General features: G+C 38.5%; 2 protein-coding genes and 1 long non-coding RNA gene across 17 annotated transcripts in view; 1 reads left to right on the forward strand and 2 right to left on the reverse strand.

Moving 5' to 3' along the window:
* KIF1B (kinesin family member 1B) overlaps positions 1-8009 on the reverse strand; it is a 95093-nt gene extending 87084 nt beyond the window's left edge. For 9 of the 10 annotated variants that reach the window (XM_062593680.1, XM_062593677.1, XM_062593679.1 and 6 more), the window contains exons 1-2: positions 7789-8009; positions 2607-2788 (exon numbers count right to left, since the gene is read on the reverse strand). In XM_062593680.1, the coding sequence (XP_062449664.1) occupies positions 2607-2712 (106 nt within the window). In that variant the 5' untranslated portion in view covers positions 2713-2788; positions 7789-8009. Of the gene's footprint in view, positions 1-2606; positions 2789-3685; positions 3730-7788 lie in introns of those variants that run through there. The other variant, XM_062593672.1, reaches the window with a different exon arrangement.
* A 495-nt stretch (positions 8010-8504) lies between these two features.
* LOC134150086 (uncharacterized) lies at positions 8505-11239 on the forward strand. Of its 2 annotated transcripts, none has more exons than XR_009960591.1 (3): positions 8505-8612; positions 9192-9376; positions 11126-11239. It is a non-coding gene; the product is annotated as an uncharacterized LOC134150086 (long non-coding RNA). The 2 variants fall into 2 exon arrangements; XR_009960592.1 differs by having other exon boundaries at positions 9288-9376.
* A 1631-nt stretch (positions 11240-12870) lies between these two features.
* UBE4B (ubiquitination factor E4B) overlaps positions 12871-27354 on the reverse strand; it is a 42597-nt gene continuing 28113 nt past the window's right edge. For all 5 annotated transcript variants that reach the window (XM_062593402.1, XM_062593401.1, XM_062593400.1 and 2 more), the window contains 14 exons: positions 26855-26968; positions 25867-26065; positions 25416-25554; positions 22999-23098; positions 22106-22233; positions 21570-21668; positions 20418-20653; positions 19579-19705; positions 19164-19308; positions 17956-18090; positions 17379-17570; positions 15336-15510; positions 14599-14745; positions 12871-14162 (listed from right to left, as the gene is read on the reverse strand). In XM_062593402.1, the coding sequence (XP_062449386.1) occupies positions 14101-14162; positions 14599-14745; positions 15336-15510; positions 17379-17570; positions 17956-18090; positions 19164-19308; positions 19579-19705; positions 20418-20653; positions 21570-21668; positions 22106-22233; positions 22999-23098; positions 25416-25554; positions 25867-26065; positions 26855-26968 (1998 nt within the window). In that variant the 3' untranslated portion in view covers positions 12871-14100. The remainder of the gene's footprint in view (positions 14163-14598; positions 14746-15335; positions 15511-17378; positions 17571-17955; positions 18091-19163; positions 19309-19578; positions 19706-20417; positions 20654-21569; positions 21669-22105; positions 22234-22998; positions 23099-25415; positions 25555-25866; positions 26066-26854; positions 26969-27354) is intronic.

Below are 27354 nucleotides of genomic sequence, written 5' to 3' on the forward strand. Positions count from 1 at the left end.
AAGCAGAAAAGGAATTCAAAATAAGGAGCTTAAGTTTTTTTTTTTTCTTTAAATGCCTAACTCAACATCTACAAATTAACTCCATAATGCTTTATGAAGCTTTTCTAATGCCAAGGACGCCTGTTTGAGAACCCAGTTGCCATCTGTCCATAGCAGCAGCTGTGACTATTTTAAGTAGCAGATGGGATGCTCTATTCCTATCAAGGAAAGCAGGGCTTAGAATCTCTATTTTCATTAAACGTCCAATATCTTAAGTAATCCAGAAAAGAACCGTCCTGCATTAGAGCTATAGAAGCCATCACTGAATTAAAATCTGAATATTTGACTTGCAGTCCTAGCCTGGGGGATCCAATCACTTTCATATCCTTCAAGATACCTGGATTGTCCAAGTACACTTCTATGTGTATAAGCTTTGTGACAAATCAGAATACACAATAATCTTACATGAACTAGAGTACACAGATTACTTCTCTGTTCTGTCATTGGTACCCACAAGCTACAATACATAAGTATCTCAGAAAAGACAGAGATGCATTAGGGTCATTTTAGAACCTATCAGTCTTAGCTAGGACTTCACCAATAAACCACCAATACAAATGCAATTTAAAAGTCTACTCACTCCAGGTTTTATTTGAAAATATTCTGCATTAGCAGAATATGAAACAAAAAACATATTGGACAGTGTCAAGCTAAATGAAAGGAAGGATTGTTAATAGAAGGATCCTCTCAAGGAGCAATTTATTAATAGAAGAAGTCAGAACCTATTAACTTTTCTCTTCAAGGTACATACTGTTCACCAAGTACCCTTCCATGGCTAATTAGAACTAGGGGCAACACCATAAGCATATGTGCATGACACCAGTGGGACTTACAGGCATAGGTTTGCACTCATTAGTAATCTCTGTATAATGGAAAATACAAATATGTTCCTCACAATTTAACTCCTATTGAAAACAAAAACCACGTACTTCAGTTGAACATGTACTCCTAAAATCTTGTATAGGAGGTGCCTTTGGAAAATTACTTTTACTAAGACTGTGTTTCCTACTTTAGTGATAACAACAAGAAACAAGAATGGACTTTCCTTAAATCAGTCTCACTCGGTTACTCTATTTTTTTTTAATCTGCTGATACAATGGTGACCTGATCCCTTCTTTGGGAGGAATTCTGCATTCCCAAATTAACTTCCAAAATGGTAGGATTCTGCAGCTTCTAACTTATGCTTTAAGAATTCCTCTACTATATTCTATTTTTCTACCCCCAATTCTCCTCCCATTTCCACTGAAAAACTCCTGGCAATACCATTCAGATGCATACTGTCTGCAGTCAGCTACGATCTGAGCATCACAAGCTTCTGCCAAAACATCAGTCCCTTAATGCAGTTAGCATATGTGACTTCAGCTGAGGTGCAGAAATTCATTTCTGCAACATATATTTCAAAAAACAGGACTGAGGCACTCTGACAATTCTTCAAGCACAAGATATTGTATTACTGCAGATCATTACTCCCTATGCATCCTAAAAGCCAAAACAAACTTGATCTTGTCATCTTAGTATATTAGAAGAAAAAGAAAAAGAAAAAACACAGAAAGACGGCCGGGAGAAACATTCTAATGTCAGAATGCCTATCTTTTGCATACTTCAGACAAAGGCTGATTTCTCATAGTAATAACGCTTTCACTAGGATTGCTACTTTATCCACTACAGCCTTCCATATTTATCATTATTTTAATTGCTGTACCACGATCTATATGTCAAATTACTTCTGTACTAGAACTGCTGCTGAACCCTTTACTTTGAAACAGCAGCATTAGATCTGAGCAGATTTAGATATGGGTTTTAGTTTACACATCATCAAGCAACACTGCAGAAAATGGAGTCAATATCAATTTAGACTTCAGAAGTGTGTAAAAAGAGTTAAATGGTGTGCCACATTCAGTTTTCCATAGAAGTTCCTTCTCTGTAATTCAAATCAATTATCAAGGCAAATTTGATCCATAATAGCTATTTAGTAACTCTAATATTTTTAGTTTGTTAGAAAATAAAAGATTTTTAGTCTGTTATTTTGCTGTAGCTTAGTCATCTAATCTGGTAGGCATGAAACTTGACATCCTTTTCCCTCAGCTTTCTTGCACAAATTATGCTCCTGAACACAAGCAGACTACAAAATAAGCACACCAAAAACTAAAGCAGTAGACCCAAACAAGTTACACCACAACAGTCTTATACATGGTAGCCTACACTATGTCTCTGTATCTGTCAGTCTACATTATATTTCCATCCACTGATGTTAAACTACTCAGTTCATGATCCTAATTCTGCAGAATTCTCACCTCACCACAAGCAAACACCATAAGCATCTGCATCAAAATAGAGATACTCATGATTTAGATTTTTAGTCAAATTCAGAGATAACTACATTTTTAGTCAGATTCAGAGATAACTAAGTTTGTAAGTTTGTAAACCTCACATGAGAAGAACGTTCCCTAAAAGGGTTATTCTAGATGATGTAATGTACACAGTAATCAGTTTAGTCTGATCAGAAGAGAAGGATTAGGCAGGCAGGGAAGAGGAAAAGACTCATAATGAGATTAAACTGAACTTACTTGTTGAATTGCCTTGCATCTGGATGATACATTTGGATTCTTTGCTGGTCTCTCGGGAATTGAAGGGTCGGACCCGAACAGCCACCTTCACAGAAGCCCCCGACATTCTGATCTCTTGCAGTGCAGTCGAGAAATTAAAGTGAAGGAGTTAGGATTTTTCAGGCTTGCCTTCTTCGCGTTTTCTAAAGAAGAAAAGATACAACTTAGTTATTCTCAACTACTGTCTTTAAAATGCTGATAAAAAATGGGAAGATAAAAAGTTGTATGATCACATCATTCCCCTCAGAGCAGCCACCCTCTGCCTCCTCAACAAGCTATCACTTCAAAGATAAAACTGGAAATACATTTATCAGCACTTGTACTCTGTCTCTCTAGTCAGGAGTTTGTCATCCAAAGCAGTTCTTTTGAAGTATACATATAGGTTTGTTTTCATTACTTGTTTTTCTTCCCAGAAAGAAAAGAGGGTAATATTAAAATGAAGATCTCGTGGCAACACGTGTTAGGCTTAACCAAACAAAGATAATTTTAGCAATGAAGATACAGTTGCTTAGATTTAAACATAATCTAGCTACCACGCTACATATTTAAAGTTCCCTAGCTGTCAACCCTTGCTGCTGTAGTGCATTAGCAGTAAAAGTAAAGTGCAAGTGCAGTCCCCTTCCATAAAAAGAGGTATACATAGCAACTGTAGGGAACCTTTGTACTCCTGGGAAGCTCCTCTTCTGAAACAGAAATAGAACTCAGTAACTACTTGCATATCTAGTCATACCCTATGAAAGAAGTTCCAAAAAGTATTGCTTTCAGGGTGAATACTACTACCTATATTTTCAGCAAATATTCATCACTGAATGTATCCGCAAGTCAGTACCAAAATACTTGTTCAAATCCTAACACATCCAAATGATGGTGCACTGCAGTTGATAGGGAACTATCCATGACATCCAGGACCCAAACATCAAGTCATGTCTATTTGCCATTGTACTGAAATGTAGGAATAAAACATCATACTGATTCTTATCTTCCCTAACCAACCTTTTCATAAGATCGTTTTTCAACCAGACTATAATTGAGCGGTTTACCTCATTGCCACAGGATACTGCCAATACTGAAGTTCAACATGGCATCAAAAAGCCTTTGGATAAATTCAAAGAAAAAGTCATCAGGAACTAGAAAAAACAAAGGTACCAATACTTGTCTCAAGAAGTCTCCAAAACACAGATTCTCAGAACCTGGAAGACTATATTGAGTAACATCATTATATTGTTCCTTTATTCTTACATTCTAAGTATCTGCTACCAGCCACTGCTAAAGACAGAATTCTGGGCTAGATAAATCTTTGGTTAGACTCAACGCAGTCATTTATATGTTGAATCCAAGATAATAAGGGCAGAACTCTACCCTACATGAGTCAGTACACATGGCCCAGAAAACCCCCAAACTTTTTCTACAGTTAACCATATTCCACATGAGCATCCAATGAAATGCTCATTTCAGGGCTGTAATCACAATGCTAGAAGATCACAAAATGTACTAGCAGAGAAAAAGCAGAGGCATTTCAACTCCAGTTCTCTAGCTGTAAACTTACTCCAGTAAGTTCTCCAGCTGGTAAAGATAGTTAGGCATTCTTGATTCAAGCCATGACATACTTTCACATGGTACAGAAGATATTATTAAAACGTCTTTACTTCATTAATGCCATCACATGGTGAAGGTGGAAATTAAATCATTCTATGGAGTAGGAGAAGAAATTTAAAGCATTCCTTATTTTAGCAGGTTACCGAGGTATCCCGCCAGACTATTAGAATAGGAATGTCTTTAGGAACAAGCCAATTGAATTTTAATGTCAATGACACAGCAAACTGGTAGAATAACCAGTCATGAGATCCATACAGCCAATTAAATACTTAATTGTTGCTCGCACAGAATTTTAAGTCCCACTAAAAGCTCAAGCACAAAATAAGAGACCAGAAACACGGCACAATTTAGAAAGGTGACTTTAAAATACATATTAATCCATTAATCTGTGCATTGATGAATTAAGGGCTTTTAGTGTTCTTTAACATGAAGTAGCAATAAAACTGTTGAAGACAGATCAGTTCCCTCCTTGCAAAACATAGCTTAACTACTAGTAAGCATGATTTGGGTAGTCCAAAAACAGCACACAAATCAAAGAAATGATCAGCGCTACCTTATATCTTTCATTTTCTCTGTTATTGTTTCTGGTAGTCTGAAGGATTAAAGAAGAATAAAACAAACAAAAAAAAAGATATCAAGACAGGATTTATTAGCCTATACTGAAAGATGTAAGGCCAAATCAGCTTACAGTCAATGACAAGGAAAACCTTCACAAATAAAAGTTCTTTTACAAAATGCTATCCCCACTTTAATCAAACAGTAGCCGAAGAACACAGGTATTGTGCCACCCAACAAAATGTCCTCTCAAAGTGCCTTAAGCAACCTGAATATCTATTGCCATTTCAATTAACAAAATCATTTTCAAATAAAGCACACTGAAATAGGGAGAACTAATCTCACAAGCACTACATGCGAAGTACAACACTAGGGATTCCATACATACTAGCTAAACAGGAACTTTGTTCTGAAGATGTTAAAAAAATCTCATAGAACAGGATCACAAAATGAACTGTATCAGCATTAAAAATACCCTCATTGCTAAGTTTTCTGGAGATACAAACTTTTTCCAACCCTATCTTTTGTGCTCACTTACAATTACTGCATTTCATTTTTTATCTCTTTCTCAGGTCTACTATTTTTCTGAAGCTGAAGTAAACAAAATGCATGTTTACAATTGCACATGGACTTTAGATACTTTGACACCATATAACTGTGCAAAATTTAATATTCATTAGTATGGAAATAAGCCCCAAACCATGCTTTTTTTCCAAGTTTCTCATTTAAGGACAATGTTTTTCAGTTAATCAGCAATTTTAACTGGTCCTCCTGACACTTTTTAAAGGCAATACTGCCTTCATCATACAGAATGACAAAATAAGGCAAAAGGAAGCCAAATTGAACAGGTAAAATATCACAGAAATTAGTAATAAATTGAAACTAGTTTTCCAAATAATTTCACATTTCCCTGTAGTATCTATTAGTGCTGCAAAACACAGTCTACACAGTGGTAACAGGAAATGTAACTTGCAACAGAACAAAATAAAATCTCTGTTACAGTCTTTGATACAGATTTAGGAGAATAAACTTCATCTTTTAAGTCCCTCATATATTTGTTACAGGTTTAGAAGGCTGCCATTCATTTTGGAATGAACCATTCTCTTAATGCCTTGAAAGAGTCTACTAACTGTGCATCTTTAAACATTTCTCCTGTATGAATCCAATCAAGAACCAAGTCAAGAAAAGAACTGCATGTTTAAGTCATTACTATGATATAACCCTGGCTTTAAAACTGAACATAAGCAATATTTGAGCATTTAGTCAGCTCTTTATCAGCGCAAAAGCAAACCTTGCATATTTGAAAGGAGATAGCATTCTATTAATCTTATTTTAGACTACTATTAAAATATATTCACCATCCACCCTACAAGGTGCACAGTGAGGTTTTTAAATATTAAAAAGTGTGTCATCAAACAAGTCATTTAAATACCTTGTCTGTCTGTTATTATTCAAGCTGACTAACAATCTCCTTTCATGAGTCTCAAGCACTTGAAATTTGATCAAAATTTTACACACAAATATTTAAATAAACAAGTTTTTCATTAAGAGTTTGATTCCAAAATTTCTCTATATATGAAAGTTCTGACAAATCAGGTTTTACGCAATATCAAAACATAAGAGAGATTGCTCGTGTTTGAAACAAAGCTAATGGCCGAATAGCAACTTAAAAAGACAAACTATTATGTAAAACATCAGACAAGTTTATAATAAACTCAGAATTATTACAAAATATAGCTCATAATCTACATTTCTACATTCAAATAAAAACACATCACAAAGAAGCATCACCTGCACTGCACAGTCAGCCATTGTGTCGTATTTGTATAGGAAACAAAGAATACAGCATGTCTACCAGAAAATGTGCTAACTTAAGAAAAAATATATTACTTTCTACACTTGTAACTTAATCACTACACCCAGCTCTAAAGAAAGGAAAGGAACAAGCACAGAGACACAGAGATTAGTCTATGGAAAGTTAGCAAAACAGCTGTTCAGATCAGCAGGGGTTTATGAGCAAACAGACTGCAGAGAATCCAATTTTAGGTCCCCCACCAAGGATCAGGTATTGATGACAGTCTGAGATATCAGCTGAACTCATATAGTACAAATTGCTATCTTTGTACTTCAATCTAAAGTAGCAATGCTAGATAGAATAGGGAGGCAAGTGCAGAAATTGGCTATGAACTGAAAATCAGATCATGTAAACATATAGCTGCAAATAATTTAACAACAAAAAAAAAAAACAACTGAGGAGGAGATGGAAACTAAAGGAAGAATACTTTAAAATTAGTATGAATGCTGTTCAATGTTTGATTCCCCATTTTTGGAAACAGGTACAAATTCACCATGTGCATCTTACAAATATCAGTCCTCCAAGCTCAGTTTAATACCTATATTCTGCCAGTGACTCCCAGACTAGCAGGCCTTTCATCCTGCCTCCTGCCTCAGCTCACAGAGGATTGTCAGATCATCATCCCAACATGGCTGCCTCGGTGATGGTGCTGCACTGAATCCCTGCATCTAGAGGGTCGAAAAGACAGCCGAAAAAGCGCAACCCTTTCGGCTTCGCGCAGCCGTCCCCAGCTGGCACCGAGCGGCCGTACCTCCCCCCGAACAAGCCATTATTGCCTCCGCCTCCCCCGCCCGGGAAGGGGCGGAAGGACGGAGGAATGCGGCCATCTCCAGGACAGGATCCAGGAGAGAAAGGGACGGGAAGCGGCCGCACCACCACGGCTCGCGGCACCCGCGGGGAAGCGGGAGAAGGCGGCAGAAAGGCAGAGGAAAAGCAGATGCGAGCCTGGGCCGGGCCGCCCCACGCCCCTACTCTGCCAGCTCGGCGGCCCCCTGCCCCGCCGGCAGCCCCTGCCCCCGAGCCCCACCGCACCGCAGCGCCCGGCGCTCACACAAGGGCCGCCAGCCGCCGCCACCGCCGACCGTTGGGCCGCGCCCCCCTCCCCCCGCCCCCGGCGGGCGCGCGGCCGCCCCTCACCTGGGACGGGCGGGGGCGTCCACGGGCCGCAGGCGGTGCGGGGCCGCCGCTGTCAGCAGCCGGAGAAGGCGGCGGGGCCGGCGGAGGAACGCAGCGCGGGACGGAGAAGGGGGGGAAGCCCCGGCAGCCCCATCGCGCTTCGCCGCCTCCTGCGCCGAGCCGGGAGACCCGCTGCCGCCGGGCAGGGAGGACCGAGCCGAGCGCCGCGCTCGCCACCCCTCCGCTCCCACACTGACAGGATCGCTCCGCGGCGCACCGCTCCCCGCCTCCGCGGGGTGGGGGCAGCCGAACCGCCAATCGCCGCGCGCCACTGCCTCCCGCCCCCCCACCGCGGGCCAATCGCCGCGCGGCAAGCCGGCGGGCTCCCGCCCCCCGCCGTGCCAATCACGGCCTGACACGGCGGCGCGCCAATCGCCGCTCGAAAGAGAGGAGGACGCGGCTCGGCTCCAAGGCGATGCCCGTTCTCGACGCGGGGGCCCCGCCCCTCCCCTTGAGTCAATCCCTCCGCCGAGCTTCGGCACGCAGAGAACCAGAGCCTCCGCCGCTCCAGCCAATCAGAGCTCGGGGCGGAACTGCGTCTTCTGTCTTTTAACCTATCACGAGCCGCGCGAGTACACTCCACCCCCACACCTCCCCGGACCGCATCACCGCCGGCGCTGACGTGTGCCTGCGCGCCCCCTGGCGGCGGCGCGGCCCACCCCTGGCGGCGCCGGGCGGGGCCGGTCGCTGTGAGGCGGCGAGCGCAAATCGGGCACCTGTGACTGAAAAAAAGCGATTTTAACTGCAGCTGGGCGTCTCCTCTGGTTTAAAGGGCCAAGTAGCAGGTAGGAGTGCCCACCCGCCCTGAAAACGGTGCCCGGAACGGAGAATTCTCTCACCCCCGCACGATTTCCATAGGACCCGAAGGCCCACTGAAAAATCCAAATAAGGCCCAACGATAGCAGTTACACGAGGAGGAAAAAATACTTCTCCCCCTTTAAAAGGATTTTTTAGAGCAGCATAAAAAAATCCAGCAATTCTCATAATGTATTCTTATGTAACTGGTAACAGTATTCATAAATTCTCATATTCAGAAACTTAACACATATCCTATCTCCTAATAAAATCTGTTTTTTGGTGGCAATCTCTGCTTAACATTCTTTCATTAGTGCTTTGTTCATTTGTGCTGTTAAGAATTGCCTTATGTTTAACCTTACCAGCGTTTTTAAGAAAATAATTTTATTACATGAAGTACCTTAATTACATATTTTCCATACACACACATTGTCATTTTCAAAACAAATTTAAACTGTTGAGAACATTTGGTACTTGAGACTTCTGGCTTCAGAACAAGGTTTATTTTTGTTCACAGGTCCCTGGCTGGTAACTATATTAATCTCTCATGTGTTCCCCATCATTTACAGTTTCGTGGAAGAATGCATTATTAGCTCCTTTGTTTGGTGAACAGTGATATTTTCCCCCTAACCACTCCTAAGACCGTGTGTGCTTCTCCACTGCAGTTCAGCCATTGTGTGCAAAAGCCTATGAGAAGACGTATGAGCACCGGCTAGAAGGAATTGTTGCTGCAGAGGCAGCAAAGCAAAATTGGGTAGGTTTTGCATGTCCTAGCAAATACCATTCTTTAAGCTTTGGAAGACTCCCTGTTTACAAGAAAACAGATTTATCAGTGTGCATATTAGCGTGCAGAGTTAGATGAGTTACAGTACTCTAAAATAAAGACTGGAAAGTCATCTCTGAACTGCCAACTTTAAAATGCTGAGTGTGAGCTGCACTCCATGGTAATAGACAGGGTGCTTAATTATACTTCTGCAAACTTTGCATTTGTAAGTCTCTCTTACAAATAATTGTTCATGCACCACTTCCTTGCATCTAAAGTTTTAAGGTTAAATACATAGAATAATTCCAGCATGTTAGTTCTTAGGTTGCTCATTTACAGCAACCTGAAAAATCTTCTAGAAACGTTCAGAGGAAATTTGTTTTTATCTGTAGGAAGAAGATAGTAAAGGAGATACGATGCATGCTCTATAGGATCTGGGAGGTCACTTACTACAAAGGGGGACAGAGAAAATTGATCCTCGAATATCAGTGCGTTGAGCTGGAAGGTGATAAGGTATTAAAGCAGTGTCCAGTAGTTATAAAATTTCTTCTAATTGCAGAACTTAGGCATTTTCCTCTCATTTTAATTAGATCGGTCCTTGCTTTGACTAGCCTTCTCAATGTAACTTTTGAAAGCCAAGTCTCCTGGAGTAATACAGAATTAAACCTATTAAAAATGTGCTTAGGTGGAGTTTCATGGCAGGGCTCTACCTCTGAATCCTGCTTTTTAAACAATGAATTAGTGTCCATTCCCTTACAAAAAAGGGACCAATCTTGCTCTTTATAGGAGCTTCTAACCAAGAGTACATAGCCCTGCAGCACTTAGCAGACAGACTGATTAATAACTTCATACATGTGTATACAGATTTAAAAGTAGAATTTAGACTTTTTTTTTTTAAAAAAAAAAAAAAACTTCTCAGTACAAGGAAACTGTGCTTTTGAGCATTATTATACCAGAAAAATGAAAGCAAACAATACTGTGAAAAAGTTACTTGCATTTATAACACAAGCAAGTATATTTGATTACTCAAATCACTGTGATGTGCTACCTAAAATTGGGAAGATTGCTTAAAGCAGAAAAGAGGGTAGGTCTGCCCTCAGTAATAAGGAAAAAGATGACAACTATTTTAGCATAACACCCACAGGGACTGGGGGAGTCAATTTGTTACTGGCTAAAGCAGCACTGTCATCCTGCTATTAACAGCATTAGGCTGCTTTTGCTGCCAGCAACACACAGGTGGCAACAGGGTTGTAAGGTTCTTTTTTTATTATTATATAAATTGTAATAGAATCAATTGCACTGTATTTTATTGGTATCAACATTAGAATTTGGCTCAGTAATTTCTCTAGTGAGATAACTAGAGGGCAAGTACAGACCAGTGATGCAAAATGTGGATTTTTTTCCTTAAAATTGAAGTTAAAAGATTGTAAGTTTTATGCAAGTTAGCCTATGCTGAAATGAGCAATTTATAGAACAATTCACAGGTCAAAACTGTTCAGATTCTGTAGATAAACGTAAGCTCAATAGATATTTTCAGTGTTCACAGTATACCAAGTGTCAGTATTGTAATAAAGTTAATTTGATTGAAAAAGGTTGTGTGGCATATGTTAGTATGGGGAAATTGCAAAAGAAGTGCAGCTTGTATTAAATGGATTAAAAATTAAGAGTTTTTGCAAAGCTGATACACTTCTGTGGGAGATCAAGTTAGTATTGGACTAAGAATTAAACTTTCTTTTTCAGTTGTTGAAACATCCATTATCCACTGAAGGACAGGCTATTGATACATTTTTGTACCCAGAAGACAACAATATAATAGTTCTATTTTGATTGCTTATATTAAAATATATTTCATTATTCTGTCTACGAATGTTGATTTTGGAAGAGTTTGTGACTAAATAAATCCACAGCTTTCTGAAATATTTGATACTTTGTTCTGCAGGTAAAATTGTTTTAGCCACTTATATAAGCTTTCATGTCTTCTGTAATACCTAGATAGATACATTTAAGTGATAAATATATCCCATAATTAGACAAAAAAGTTCATTAGTGCACTTCGCTATTTAGACTGTTTGATCAAAATCTGATGTGATGGTAGAATAAATGATAACCAAGACAAAGTCCTTCAGAATCTGAAGTGAAGTCCTGTACCAGACGTAAATATTTCTATTTCCTCTTGTCAGATAAGGTTAAGAAAAACATACTGAGTCTGTTTAAATGTCTTTCAGTTAGCACAGATAAACGTATATTATAATATACTTAAACTCAGGTTGTTATACACTTGCATTAGAACGGATTACTACAACACTGATTTTCTTGTAAAAAATTTCTATTCACAACCCTCTGATACTAGTTGTAAAACTTCAAATGTGAAATAGCAGAAACTATTACAGAATAGCAGACTTCAAGCCCTGCGTAGTATATACTTAAGCATTTTCTTTAATCTAAGGATGTATTACTTTTACTTATGCTCATCTCGCTTTAAGAAACTGCCCGTGGTTTCCACAGGATTCTTGACCACAATCCACAAAAAAAATGGTGTAAATGTCTAATTTGTAACAGCTGAAAATGTTAGAAGAAAACATTTCTTCCATCTTTCAAATGCATTCAAAACTCTGTCAAGGAAACTAAAAAGCTATCTGACAGCTTTAACTTACAGAGAAAAACAAGCCATGATGTAAAACCATAGCAGTTTAACAGTCCTTAATTAAACACATATGCACACTGCTGAATAGCTGTCCTCTATTAGATAGAAGTATAAATTTTAGGGTATTTCTAGAGGTTTAAGGCAATAAGCCTTCATAATGATAGTGCAACATTTAATAGTTATTCTTTAAGCAAGAACTCATTACCTCTTCTTAAAGAAAAAAGTCAAAAAGACACCTTGAAAAGTATAGCTCACTGCACACCATTATAACATGCTCAGAAGCTATGATGGATTTGGATGCTGAATCACAGTTTGGAGGTAAACGCATAGCGGGTTTTGTTCTATGACTTGGGAAGAAGAGAGGAATTTGAATTTGTGGAAGGAGCGCGGATTATGAAACCAAACAGTGATGGAACAAGCTTCTCTGATCAATAATCCATATAGCCACAATCTTCAGAATCTTCCTCTCCACCCTCAAAAACAAACAAAAACCCTACAACCAAGACCACTGCATCTTAACATTTTAACTTGAAATTACTTACATACATGAAAGGTCAGCATTATATTATAATCTGACCAAATTCCGCTCTGGAGCCCTGTCACTGCCTGCCAAGGTAATTAGATACAGGAGTTACATGAGTCAGTCACTTGTGAGAATTCATTAGCTGGAAGCACTACTGTTTGTGTTCATAGCAATTTTTTTGCATACAACTGATTAAATTATCTCTGGATCCTAAATCAGTATCAGGAAACCTGAACAAAGCCACCCAATCACTTGTATTTTTTCTGTTTTCAATGATCACTTAAATGAAAGACAAAGGAAAGATTCTCTGTGAGTGTGTATCACCATTTATTGTAGTTCAAGAGAGTCAGGAATTGAACAGAGGACACAGCGAAAAAACAAATAAAAGAAAAACAACCTTTTTTTTACAGACTTAATTTTAAAACACTGTGGTTTCAAATCCTTTTTAAAAAGGAAATTCAAGTATCTTAAGCAGGGGGCAGTAATACAAAAATGTTTGTGAATATTTTTTATTTTTTTTTTAAAAAATGTAATTCTACATTTCCTGCACCCTTTTTGCTTTGGTAAGGCCAAGCCATGGATACAAATTGGTAAGCAACATAAAAATGACCCCTGCCCCAACTGCAGCCTCTAAGGAGTAAAAGGATCTGCTCTCTGCGGACAAGCTTTAATGGCTCAGAACTGTCATTTAGCGTATATCATACCTTCAGCATTAAAAGAATGGATTTTATTTTTTTAAAAGGTCAGCGAAATCCTGGTATTCCAAGTATCTCATTCATGGCAGCTGTTTTATCATATTTCTATCACAAGGCTTGTCAAAAATACCAGAGCATCTAGATCAACATAAAGAAAAGTGACATCTCAAAGAACCAGAACTTAAAATCCACATGTCAAATCTCTGCCTTTTTTAAATTATTCTTGTATCTTCTAACACCAATTAAAAAAAACAAATATGTGAATATGTATAATATAAAAATACGATCAAGATTAACACTTTGTTGCAGGCACAGTTATCGCACAGAATATGTTCTTTTGAGGGCAGGGGAATGCTTTTGTTTTTCACAGGGATTTCTTTTGCATAAAAAAAAAAGAAAAACAGCAGTGCAGGTTTATGGGTTGGAAGAAGGGAGGGAAAGAGGAAAAAGTTACTTTAGCAGCAAAATGTCCGAGGTTCTAACCACAATCAAATTAACGGATATCTGGCTGTAAAAAATAAGGTTGAAGGGATGCTGCCCTGATCCATTCATCTTTGCTAAAATAATTCAGCTGTAAAAACTCCAAAACGTGACATACTGAAGGACAGTTTTGTAACATAAGCAACTTCCTAATTTGTCCTCCATGTTATTGACCATCGTTATCACTTAAATATATGTACAAAAATTAAGCTGCTTTTCTTCTTGTCCACATGCTTCTGGTCACTACTGCAAGTCAGTGCCAGTGGGCGTGCTAATCCCATCAATAGCTTTCAAAACGTTATCTGCTCCACTATTACCAGACCAGCCCACGCCCTGTTCTTCCCATTGGCATTGGCGTGCTGCGAGGGAATTTTTAATGATCAGCATTCTGCTTGTCTCTCATCCAGGCTTGGATTTGCTCCTTAAGTTCTGGCACTAATAACGTAAAGAAGAAAAAAAAGAATGATTAACTTGAGACAGTTGAATTGTTCAGTAATTCTACTACCTTAAGAAAGCTCTTCATGACCAATAGCGTTCCTTTTCTAGAAATCTTATCGTAAGTATTTTCTGGATTTCATTTCTGTCTCTATCAATGTTGCTTCTGCACAGCTTTGAGTAAATGAATTACTCATCTGCCTACCATAACGATATCCATTAGTCCAGTAGTTACAAGGATAAGAGTTTCTTCAGACAAAAGCAAAACACAAGGAATGAACTTTTCTTTAGGAGAAAAAACAACAACAGAAGTAAAAGCACTATTAACCCTACTGAGGTAGCATCACTATCTTTTATAAGTATACGAAACAGAAGTTCTGCACAAACTGCTTCCCCAAGCCAACAATTCATCACAATATGTTAAAATCAAGGTTACCTGGTTCCAGCATATTTTCTGTCAGTGTCTGACGATTGAAAGGGTCAGTGGAAGAGTTCAACAGATGCCTCAGGATGATTGACCTGTCCATAATAGTTCCAGATGGCAGCCTCACAGGATCAGTCATCAGAGTGTCCATGAGTGGATCTAAAGACAGAACTTTAACATTCATTAACTTGAATAGCTGTATGTCTCATCTGCAAACACAATCACAGCACAGATTGATATACAATCAGGTATATCACTGAAGTGCAAAAAATCAAAAAGAGCGGAACCAATTCTAGTGTTTCGGTAGCAGAGGAAAGATTTTGTGCATTTCCAGAAAAGGTAACTACTGCTGAGGAAAAGACTGTCATAGAATGCAACTGCAGATTTAGCTTAGCCCTAATTCAGAAATATAGGAAAACAGTATAAAAGCTAAATATTTAACTACACTATTTTCAGATTTGCTTTTATTATTATTGTTTTACTGATTTATGAACTCTGCTGCAAAGTACGTGGAACCATGACCTGGCTGGGACTGGACAGTGCAGTCCTGGGGAAGGGGAGGCATGGAAGGAAGCTTAGCTCTCTTCATTCACTTAACCATTTAATTGAAATGGAGAAAGGAGGATGCATTATTCTAGAAACAATATATAGTCTCTGCCAATATATATTCATATTTAGTATCAAAACAACATAAAAAGTTTCTTCTCTTTAAGAGTATGCATTTCAAACGTTTAGAAAACTCAACTTGCCTCTGAATTCATCTGGAGCATCACTATAATCAATTTCTGCACGAGCATTCTTGGCAACGATTTCCTCCACTTTCTCTGCCAGCAGTTTGAATTTTTCTATTGCTATAGTTGACTTGATTCCAGCCTTTCTCATCTTTGAAATAACCTCCTCAAAGAGCTCTTTGCTGTAGGATCTCTACAAACAATGCACAAGAGAACTTTGTTCATCTATAGTATCCTAAAATGCCATCAGATTCTACTGATCTTTTAATGCTTTTTAAAAACTTTAGAGGAAAGGATCAACGAAACCTCAACCCTATGTCAGGCAGAAAAGCAGTCTGTAGATATCATTTAATCTACCAGCCACATGGCAACTTCCAAGTAGGCTGTTAATAGGCTTTTGTACTGGTCATCAGTAATGGAGAACTGTGTAGGACAAAATAATAAACACAGTAACCCCTAACCAAAATGGTTAAGACTTCAGAGAGGCTGACTACAATTACTGGAATTATTCCTTAGACCAAATATCTGTGTTGTTGCTCCTACCTGCGTTCTTGTTCTCACAAATCTTTGCTTCAACTGAAATAAGCATCACTCAAAAAAAAAAAAGGACTTCTGTAAGCCACTTACGTTCTAAACATAGCATTTGCTTTTATCTTCAGAATGCTTTATTTTGATATGAGACTTCTAATAATCTAGACTATATCCTTTTAATAAGAATTTTCATGTATGCTACACTGCAAGAGTGAATTAAATGACAAGCATAACACACCACATCAAGTTTCTAGTTACTTTTGATAATTTTACAGTGTTCAACACAGCCTTACTTTTCTAATTTACACTGGATCTCTCCCTGAAATACCATTCATTACTTAGGACACTCTGTGCCCACCTAAACTCCTTGCCAAGCCCGCAGAGGAGAACAGAACTGTGGCAGTATGCCCAGGACTTTGTAAATGTTTTCAGATTCCTTCTGTTATGTGTTAGGATTTGCAAATGCAAAATGCATCAAAATGCTTTTAAGAGGCTGTTCCATCAACAGGTGCTTTCCTTTTTTTTTTTTTTTTTTTTTTTTTTTTTTTTTAATATCTATATCAGGAGCTGTTAATCAATTGTGAGTCTTCTTGGTGTTTCTTTCCTGTCATTTAGAGTTTACAGCTACTAGTCTCACATATCCCTTATTATGAGGGGCTACTTTGTTAATTAGGCTTTGTTCTTGTTCCCACACCAGTAGGCTTCTTTCTTTCATCAATGCTAGCTAAAGCAAAACTTCAATACAATGACATGGGGATTAAAAAGAATGATGGATAGCATTCTCACCTTCATATATACTGAACAGTGTAAAAAACACACTATGTATTTTACAACACACACAAACATACAAGGTCTGTTTCACAAGTATTACTGAAGCTGCTTGAGATTACTAGAACTGAAATACAGAGAAAAAGGTCATGAGTTACTCTGATATCTCTGCTTCTCTAGAGATGCAAACCAAGCCTTATATACTGTAAAACAACTTCCATTAGAATTTCAGGTAGATATGAATAGCACTATTTTCTCTATATTTGAGAAATGTATACTAAAAGACATTGGGATGGTCAGATGTGGTTCAGTACTTTAACTGACAATTACAAGAATACAAAAATGAGTAATGGCTCATCTACCTTATGAATTAACATACTGCTCTGAAGACTACCACTGAGAAGGCACGTGAATTAAGGCAAAGGTGTCTTAAATGTCTCTTGTATGCTTGTTTTCCCACTTGCAAAAAGAGGACAATGTACATCTGGTACTTCAGAAGGAGGCTGTAGCTAATAAACAACGAATGCGCACAAAGTTGCGCATGTGTGCGCGCGTTGCTTTATTATAATTACACATCTTACAGGTTTGCAAAACACTGCTCTTTGTAGGCAAGTATGTTTTCAGAGAGAACATGAACACAGATGAGTTACTACAGAAAATAAATTGCAACCACACATTCTGGGTAGAATGAAATTCTTCTAGCATATACTGCAAAGTTCCTATATGCTTCCACACCTCCCCTCTCATCTTTTTGGAGCTCACCTGATCATCAGCAATTGCTTTAGCAAAGCGAGCACAATCTAATTGCAGATAAATATCAGTCAGTTGGTCCAACAGCTTCTTTGGTTCAAACCCATATTTCTCAGGGTTTTCAACTTTCAGGTCACGGCACTTGGGGCCGCACAGTTGCTGCAGGTTAAAGTTCAGCATAGCAGCCAGTCGTGGTCCAAGTTCCTACAAGGTCAAAATAAAATACAGATCATAGCATGAGGGCAGTGATAAACAACATTATCATTAGAACAGCATACATCAAGGTCAGGAATTATGAATTAATAATAATTGGGGGCTTCTAGTAAATGTCCTTATGCATGTTTATTCATAAAAAAGTAAAGATAATGTGAAGAGCTTCTGTTTAGAAGTACCACACCATCCAAGTGACTCAGGTAACAGCACTTAATAATGTCAAATAACTTCATCAGCAATTAAATTTCAGTACACTTCGAGCTGGAAAAAGGGGAGAACAGAGACAAGGGGCTACCACATTTTCTGGGTTATTATCCAAAAGAAGAAATGTTAGAGAAATTAGACAGACACTAAGTCACATCCGAGCAACACTTACAGGTCTGAGGAAAGGCTTTTGAACCTGCTTGGTAAGGATATGGAACATATCAACAGTTTCCGTTGCCAGGGCAAGATATGAACGAGACACACGCTCATCCTGAGCAAGCTGTGACTGCCGAGCCTGCTGCTGATCCTAGAAAATGAGTATTCAGAGGTTGCAAGTTAAGTCCGTACAATTTTTTACCTCATTATCAGTCAAACTTGACCATAATGCTAACATGATCTGGGCAAGCAAAAGAACAGACTACAAATCAAATCCAGATGTAAGAAACTACAATGTAGCTCCCTTTTACTACCTAATGAAACCTAAGAAAATGCTGCACTAATCATGTGGAATGCTGCATCAGTCAAAATTGACAGCTACAAACAGTATCACAAGACTGCATATTTAGTGAGTGTGCTTCCATACTGGAATGACTCCTCAGAATTGCAGAACTGGGTTAATGCTTCCTCTCCACCCAAATGCCAATACTTCACAACCAACTTGCAAAGAGTCAAGTGAGGTTCCGATTTATGCATCATCCTAAGCAATTAAACACTCCATACTGGAACTATCTGTAGATTAGGTACCAGCTCATTTTGACAGAACATTAATGGCTTTACCTTACTAGTAGGCATATGCAGGAACAAAGGCTTTAGGAGAGCAAATCAGAAGGAATTCAACAAACCAGATCTTTCTTTTATAGCTCCCCCTCCCTCAAAAAAAGTGTTTTTAATGCATAAGCTTAAAATAGAAATATCTGACATTGGTGAGTCAACACACACAATTATCATTTAATGAGGTTAAGCTCTGAGGTATAATTCTTTAATTGTCTATACCAAATCTACACAGGATCAATGCACTAACAAAATAAAAGCTTCATTATCTTGAAGTCAACCAACTGGCAAACATCTTCCAAAAACTCCTTCAAGAAAGTTAAAGTCTCAATTTCTCATTTTAAAATTTTATGTCCACAGTAATTTAAAACGTTATACTGTTTCCACATCACTCTTTGCCAGCCACAATATAAGTATGCAGAATGTTTTATGGCAGAATGACATCCAGAGTAACCATAGCCATACTGGCAGCAAGAAACAGCTTTGAGAAATGCTTCTTGTAAGCAGCTCTTTTGTGCTGCCTCCTATCCAAAAGCTGGAGAAAAAAAAAGTTCTATATAAGAATATCAGAAAGTAGTAAACAGCACTTTGAGAAACAGTTCTGTTCACCCTGGGCAGCAGATCCCATTGTTCTTTATTCTTCATCTCCTCTTGTACTTCATGGATACGTTTTAGGGACTCCAGACTCTCATCCAGCAAGAAAGTTGTGTCATTTATCAGCATGTTGATGTAGCGAACAAACTGCTTCCCAGAACTGAAAGCATTGAAACACAATTATCACTGCAGAGTAGATGGGTGTGCTGAGCAGACTGCAACCCCAGTAACACTCCTGCACTGTATAACCCCATTTCCCAAGCCAAGCTGATTGGTGTCCAGAGCTTAGTGTTTAGAAACACTCAAGTTCCACTGGCAGGGGCTGTCATTTAAAACACAATGGAAAACAGTATCATTCTTTCCCAATGTTAATAACCTCCTTAGCAGTTTGCATGAGGGTAAGCAGCATCATACACAATTTCTTACTCACTTGAACTCTTCCATGAATGTACCATGGTGAGCTATATTCTGCCAGAGGCTTTTGAAAATTGTGCTGATGTGGTAACGGATCGTAAACTTGTCATAGAATTCGCTAGTGGCTCCAGTATGTTCAACATCTGAAAAAGAAACAGATCCCGGAACTGAAATCAGTCTTTTTCCCACCAATGTTCACTTACAACACACTACATCTCGCTATCCCCAATGTGATGAGCTTCAAGCACCAAGCTTGAAGAGATGAAATTCAATCCGTACTCAGAAATCTCCATCTTAATCCCCATGTAAAGAAGCATTATCCATTTTCTAATCTAGAACCAAGCTTGGTTCTGAAGAAAAACAAACCTCAAAAAAACACTTTCTACTCTGTTCAACTCAACTCCACTGTGTTCTTCACCCCACAGTCCAAGATTTCAACAATGAGAAAACTGAGGAAACACTGCAGCAAAACAGTTGCTTCGTAGCATGCAAAGCCCTTTATAGTGTCTAAACCTATACAACTAGCAAGACCATAGTCAAAATTTAAATTCCCAGTCCTCCCTTACCAAATAAACCAAACCTAACTTGGAATCCAAACACCACCAAAGCAGTGCTCACATGAAGCTACGATGCCAGAGTCGTCAATACACAACAGGTTGTGAATGAACTAAGAGTCTTCTCAAGGCTCCATGCAATGCAGTTTTCCCCTGATTCTTCAGTAGCAGAGCCTCACCTTTACAAGACCCAAGATCCTCCTTAGGATTTCTTAAAGATCATTACAACTAACAGATACTATTGCTTTATAATACTTACAGTTCACTAAAACACTCTGAGAACTACAGTAAATGCACTTACCTGTGTAAAACTTCATCAAGGAGGGGACTAACAATTTAGTGGAGAGAGGATGATTCTCAATCATTTCAAAGAACTTCTGTGTCCGCGGCTGAACAGCTGGATTTGTCATGAACATCACTTCCACTAGCTTGGCGACCAAATAAGGATTTCTAATGTAGTTCTGGTTGCACAGCATCACAACAAGGAACATAACTATGTCCTGAGTACAGGGCTCATAAAGCACCTGAGGAGCATATCTGAAAAGAGGGAGATGAGGAGAAAGAAACAAAAACCCTCTGACACTATATCACCTACAGAAGATTCATAATGTACTTATCTCAAGTAAGTTCAGATGACTTACTAGCAATAGGAAAAAGCTTAAGTCATTAACATGACTTCCTATCCTTCTCTACAGAAACTAGATTCTTACTGTTCCAAGAGCTCTTGCCAGCTGTTTACTGGCAGCTGGATTTTGGTCCTGACTCAAAACTTTCTCCTTTGAAACACCATGATACTCTTCTATCGCATGTAATAGCAAATTTGTTATAAAATGCCACTTTAATGGCACATCAAGAAGGGAACAGCAACCACTCATCTCCACCACATGCCACAGTGAAATCCGGATTTGAAGGAATATCTTCACAAAGAAAGTGACCAACTTCAGGACTCCAGAAATACATCCTAATTGTATGTGCACCCATCTATGCTGCCAAAACAATACAAATGCATTTCATCCCCCAAAATTTATAATTAAATGTAGTTTTCTATTTCTCATTAAGCTATGACTTATTTTTAATATTGGTCTAGTAATGATTAACGTACCATGAGATCTACAAGGTCTGAGCAAACTCCAAACCATGAAGAAAATTCTTAGGGGGGATGGTGGGGGTGGAGGGGGAGATGACAGGGGAGTGGGGGGGGGGAAAAACTTTCTTCAAGAACAGGAAGCACAATAATATCATAAACAAACTTCAGTTAAAAGGGACCCTTGGAGGTCATTTAGGCATTAGATCTCCAACAGTGCCAGCTAACACAAACCGTTGGTAAAACAGCACTAGAATAACAACTATAGACTAACTAGCACATTAATTTCACACCCTAAATTTGTGTGCATGCCACCTGCTACAGGGGTAAATGGCAGAACAAAGTTTCTTCAGAAATAGCTTTACTTACTGTACAATAAAAAACAAAAACTCAGCAACATCTTCTACATAAAACTCTGGCAATGCTGCAAACACCTTCGGAACTTCAGGAGCTAAAGGCAGTTTTATGCTGTTGAATAAAGGAGACACCACAACAAAGGGGGCAGTGAAATACCATGGTTAAGCAGAAAATGCCACATGTTCTCCTATGGAAGTGCTCCAGTAGGATCACTTTACAAACATTCCAACACTGATTCTTTACAAGTTCATGTCAGTGACTTATAAAAAGTCAAAAAAGACTTCTAAGAAGTCCACATTAGTGCTTCAAATATACTAAACATAGTTGAGGGTCCTCTGCCCCCAACAACTGCAAATGAATCTGTAAATAAGGCAAACATTCTACATGAGAATGTATGTCACTGACATTAATAATTAAAGAAGCAATTACGTAAGAATGCAGTTACTGACAGAGCTAATTAAAATTCTAGAACTGCTAAATCCAGTAAACAATCCATCATGATCTTAAATATCTTTGATGCAATTTACACAGACAATCCTAACACTCACTTGGGATAGGCAGGGTCAAGAATGCGAAGCATCAGCTGAATCACCATACCATAGAAATTCAAACATCTCCTAAGAAAGTTCTCATCCAGCAAACCAGCATCTGCACAAGCCTTGCACCTCACCAGTTTCTGCAGGAGATACAAAGGCTAATGCAGGACAAGACACAACATAATATGAAGGTCAAATCTGTCCAAGCTAATAAATGTATTTATGAACCATTACACAATAGCATTTTCTTAAACTATGCTGTTATTTGAAGAAGACAGAGCACTTAATGTCCAGCACATCCAGGAAAACAGACACACGTAACTCAGAGTCGCAAGGGCAGTCTTTCATTAACTTTAAGAAACAATGAAAGAAAAAGAGGTAATCAAAGTCTGAAAATGTGCAAATAAAGTCATCTTGATGACACACTGCAAGAAATTTTTTTTAATCAATTTATACTAGGAAGGCCTAAGTAAGACACAGATTCAAAACAAAGGACCCCATGACACTCATCTTTGCAAGAACTCTGCATGACATTAAGGATTAGGATTCAAGAGTTCTATCTCCAGTTTAGGTGTGGACCTTCAAACATATGCCCCCAACCAAATCTCAATTCATTTACTGTTCTTCCTAAAAAAAGAGGGAACAGTATTTTCCTCTTTCTCAGGAATACTGGCTATGTTAATCTTGGTGTTATTTTGTATTTTTAAATTACTAATTACATTCCATTGCATCATGACCACTATGTAGAGTGATCAAACATGCTATGCTACAACAGTCTCATATGGTTCATGTATTCATAAGTATCTCTTTAAAGAAATATCTGTGAAAAGTTGCATTTAATCATCATTATACAAAATAGGCAGGTTGACAAAGGCATTTAGTTGTGACTCAAATCACTTACAAACCTTAAGTTGTGTCTTGCAACGTTTCAGCATCTCTCGATGCCTGGTAGCAAGAGGAGAATCCTTCCACTGACTTTCATTGTTTTTGAGATCTTCAACAGTCCTGAAAATCATGCAATAACTAGTTACCATAACAAAGGGGATATGGGTTGACAATCTGCAAAGCAATCAACCTACTTATCTGTTAAATACAAAGGAAATATTGAGCATAAAGAAAAGTGGAAAAAAACCCAAGCTAATCCTCTTCATAGAAGTTACCCTTTACCACCAAAAGAAAAAAAGAAATTTAAGTGCCGTGTGGGTCCAAATGCCTTGTCCGTATGCTAGCTTCAACATACGTGTCTGTTGGGCAAACCAGAAGAGCAGGAAAAAAAAATCTACCCGCTAGGCAAACTTATTTTCTTCACTCTATTTAAAAAACAAAAACAATAACAAAAAAAACCACTTAAACAAATCCCCCCCCCCCAAACCAAAATCACAATCACTCTAAAGGAACATTAAAAGAATCTCATTAAAATCTGTTAGCCCTGACACAAAGAAAGGTTGGTCCAATTAACAACCAGATATTTAAAGACTACATTCAGCTTCTAAGATCAGAAAAGAAATGGAAAACAAACCGCTACGGAAGAAAAAGGGGACTGACAATAGGACTTATGCAAAGTATCTTCCCTTTCTCAAAAAAGGCATGGGTCTTCATCACATGCGTCTTTCCCTATCTACTCCGGTAAGACCTTTTTTTAAAAAAAAAAAAAAATTTTGTTGCACCCTTCTCTACTTGATAAAATTCAAGCTTGTGGAGGAGCAGCACAATACAGAACTAGTCTATAGTCTCCCTGTAAGCAAAAAAAAAAAAAAAATACAATACATCAAGATTGGTGAATACTACCTTCCCTGTCTTACCATCTTCTCATTTTGCCTTACAGAAGAGGGAATTTAAATGCAGATAGATAGGGGAACATACAGGGCTTTTCATGTAAATGATGTGCATACTCTAAATCCTTTTTAGGAAGAGCAGTTGATTGAAACAAAACTCAATATATGAATAGTCCCTTTTCCTCCTTCCTCTGAGCACAAATTCCTTTCCACATCAACCTCTGTTTACAGCAGAGCATCACATAATCTAATTTATTACAAACATAAATATGTTGTCTTGTCTTGGAAGTAACCGAGGAATTCATGGTAAGTGCTGAACACTATGCTACTACTGAAGGCAGTGAAAGCCAAGAGCTCTTTAACACCACAGGACTGAATGTAGATTGCCACATAGGTGGCTCATTCTCAAAGAGTCAATTCTAAATAAGGAAAAGAAGCAATTCCTTTTTCTAGTCAAATATGTGGCTTATTTACAAATAATCTAGACCTTGTTTATTTGAAAATACTTTTTCCTTTAAATATGCAGATTTTTCCTGCTCTGTTCTCTGCAGTTTCCCAGGTTCTTGGCCTGCATGTGCTTTAAAAGCTAAAAATGAAATCACTATAAATGCAGTTGAGAAATCCTATAATGAACTCACAGTATTACTGCCAAGGCACATTTACCAAAATGCAATGACTGCAATTATAAACAATGGAAAATAGTGATGATATAAAAATCTATTCTAATTTTAACAGGGAGTATTCTTAAAGGTTTAGCAGCTATAAAAGTCTATTTGGACTCATAACAAGAGAAATGGAAAACAGTAGTCTTCATGTCAGCATCAGAACTTATATTTAAAACTTTTTAAAAATGCTAAACCACATGCTGAATTACATGTACAACCACAACATTAAGAGTTCACTGCTGAAGCTTTTTTTTTTTAAACAGTATTTTAAAAAGGGTGTTTGTTTAAAGAGTAAGTTGTCCCATCACAGAAGCTAAGGGAAAAAGATAAACATATTTATCACAGGAACAATTGATGATGTATTTGTTTTGATATCAGAAGTCATCTACAATTCCTTGATTATCAGACATGTAACTTTACATGCACTCTTATAGGCGGGCCAAAGAGCCTAAGGCACTAACGTCCACACACCATTAAGCACATCCTGGATTACTTAACATTAACTTTAAATTTATAATTAAACAATGTCACAAGTTCTCCAATGCTCAGAAGATCAATTCTGTCTTCTTTAGAGCAGAATGGTCTTGCCACACAGTTGAGCTGTCATGTGTAAATAATCCCTCCTCCCATTATTTGAATTCTCGATTTCTCGATGCAAACCGCAGTCTCTCAGTATCAGAAAAATCCGTAAGTGCCTACGCTAGCAGGCTAACAAATACTTAAACGATTATGTACTCAGTAATAATTTTACCCAAATTGTCATTGTAAGCTCTATTAAGTTCCTAGGACTTGCAGCTAAAGGGAGGGGTGGAGGGGAAAGGATGTTGTTCAGAATGGCAGGGGATTCTCTGATGACAAAGTAGATAATCAACATTTTCTAACCTGTTGAGCTCCCTGATGGCCCGCAGTCTACGTATGTACCGGCGGCAGCTTGGCAGGATGGAGAGGTGATGGGCATGCAGGGTAAGGAAGAAACATTCCGTTGGGAATTTCGGCTCAGAAAATGAAGACGGATCCCTGTCTAAAAAACAAAGAAAAGGGGTTGGGGCGGGGCGGGGGGGGAGAGGGAGAGGGAGAGAGAGAGAGAGAGAGAGAGAGAGAGAGAGAAAAGCAGTATAGATGAAGAAATAAAGAAATGGACCGGATTATTGGGGGGGGGAACATTGAACTACTCAACTTCCTTTAAAATAAGTTTTAAGAACAGACAGCATCAAGAAAAAACATTTGAGAAAAAAGGAACTATTTGCCAGAATCAAATATGCCATTGTACCTCCAGTATCAGAAACTGAAGGCAGATACAAAGTGCTCTACATTTATTCCATATAATACTCACAGAGCTCAGCAATCCAGGCTGTCACATCCTCCATTGTTGCTTTCACTCTTGTCTCATCTGTTGGAAGGTCAATACGACATCTGGGATGAAAGATATATGTGGGATCAACTGTTTCCAGCTTTATCTTCGTACTTAGTTGCTGCAGTACCCATAAAAAGTTGAGCATAAAGCCATCAGTAGATACCAAACGATCATCTGTCTGTGGGAAAAGAAAGTAAATTGTTGCAGGCAATTGCAAGGGCATTTGCTGCTGCCTTAACAGTATCCAACATAAATGAAATGGACAAGCTCAAGAAAAGAGAGAACTGGAGAAGACTGTGCATCTCTAAGGAGATCTTCGTGATAACCAGAAAGTCATTTACAGTAATAATGTCTCTGTGCACCTCTTCAGGGGAATTTCACAGAAATATTGCAAGTGGTAGTTCCAGTGTTTGCTTCTGAAGCAGGGACTTGAAGACAACAATGATGCAAACTTCACTGTTTCAGAATTTATGCACAGATTTTATCACAGGAAAGGAGTCCAATGCATTAACCAAGTAACTGCAAAATAATATCCCTGTTGCTTCACTGGAACTGAAACAGTTCCAATCATATCTGGATTACGCCTTCCACAGGAACTACACAAAGCCTAACAAGTAAACGAGCTGGGGGAAAAGGGGGTTTAAACATAACGAATGGGAAGGAACTCTCCAAATATGTATTAGGGAGGGGGTTCAAAATCTTGAACATCTAATACGGACTCCTTGTGAACTAAGTGGCATGTCAGTTCCAAGACAGGAAATAAACTGATCAAGTAGCTACAACAGAATTATTTCAAAAATGGGAAATGTATTGAAGAGATTAAGACTGATCACAGGGTTTCTTGCCTACTGTAATACACTTTCGAAACTCTTCTGTCCTCCACTGAAGAGTCACCATTGCATCAGCAGTCTGATGCTGTTTGTGCATTAAACCCATGAATCACAAGAGCAGCATTCCCTTTGTTTACCTGCATCTGTGCCTTCTTCATGTTGGCATTGACAACAGCTGCCATGTAACTGAGAGCTGCTTCTCGAGTTTCACCATTCAGTAAAATACTGTGTAGAATTTTGAATAGCTCTTGCTGGAATTTCAAACAAACATTTTGTCAGGTTGCATCGACTTCAACATTGTGTTCCTGTTTTCTGTTGTTCCATATTATTGCATTCCATAAATTCCACAGAGCCTGCTACAGCTTCTGTTACGGTTTTATTTGTCAATATTACATGCATACATTAGTTACAGAAAAGGTGTATACGAAAGATCACTGAAATACAAACACTACTAATAGTATTTTTTTTTTTTACTCATCCTTTAACATCTTGTAGCTATAATCCACGGCTAACTGTTCTGATATTTTCTGAGCTGCCTTACAGCCTTAGAGAAAGATCTGTAGCTCTCAATGTTCCCTTTAGCTCACAGATTTGTTTTTAACACAGAAACTATTTTTTTGTATATATAATATTCTTC

This window comes from Rhea pennata, chromosome 22 (assembly GCF_028389875.1).
Source record: "Rhea pennata isolate bPtePen1 chromosome 22, bPtePen1.pri, whole genome shotgun sequence".
Lineage (NCBI taxonomy): Eukaryota > Metazoa > Chordata > Aves > Rheiformes > Rheidae > Rhea > Rhea pennata.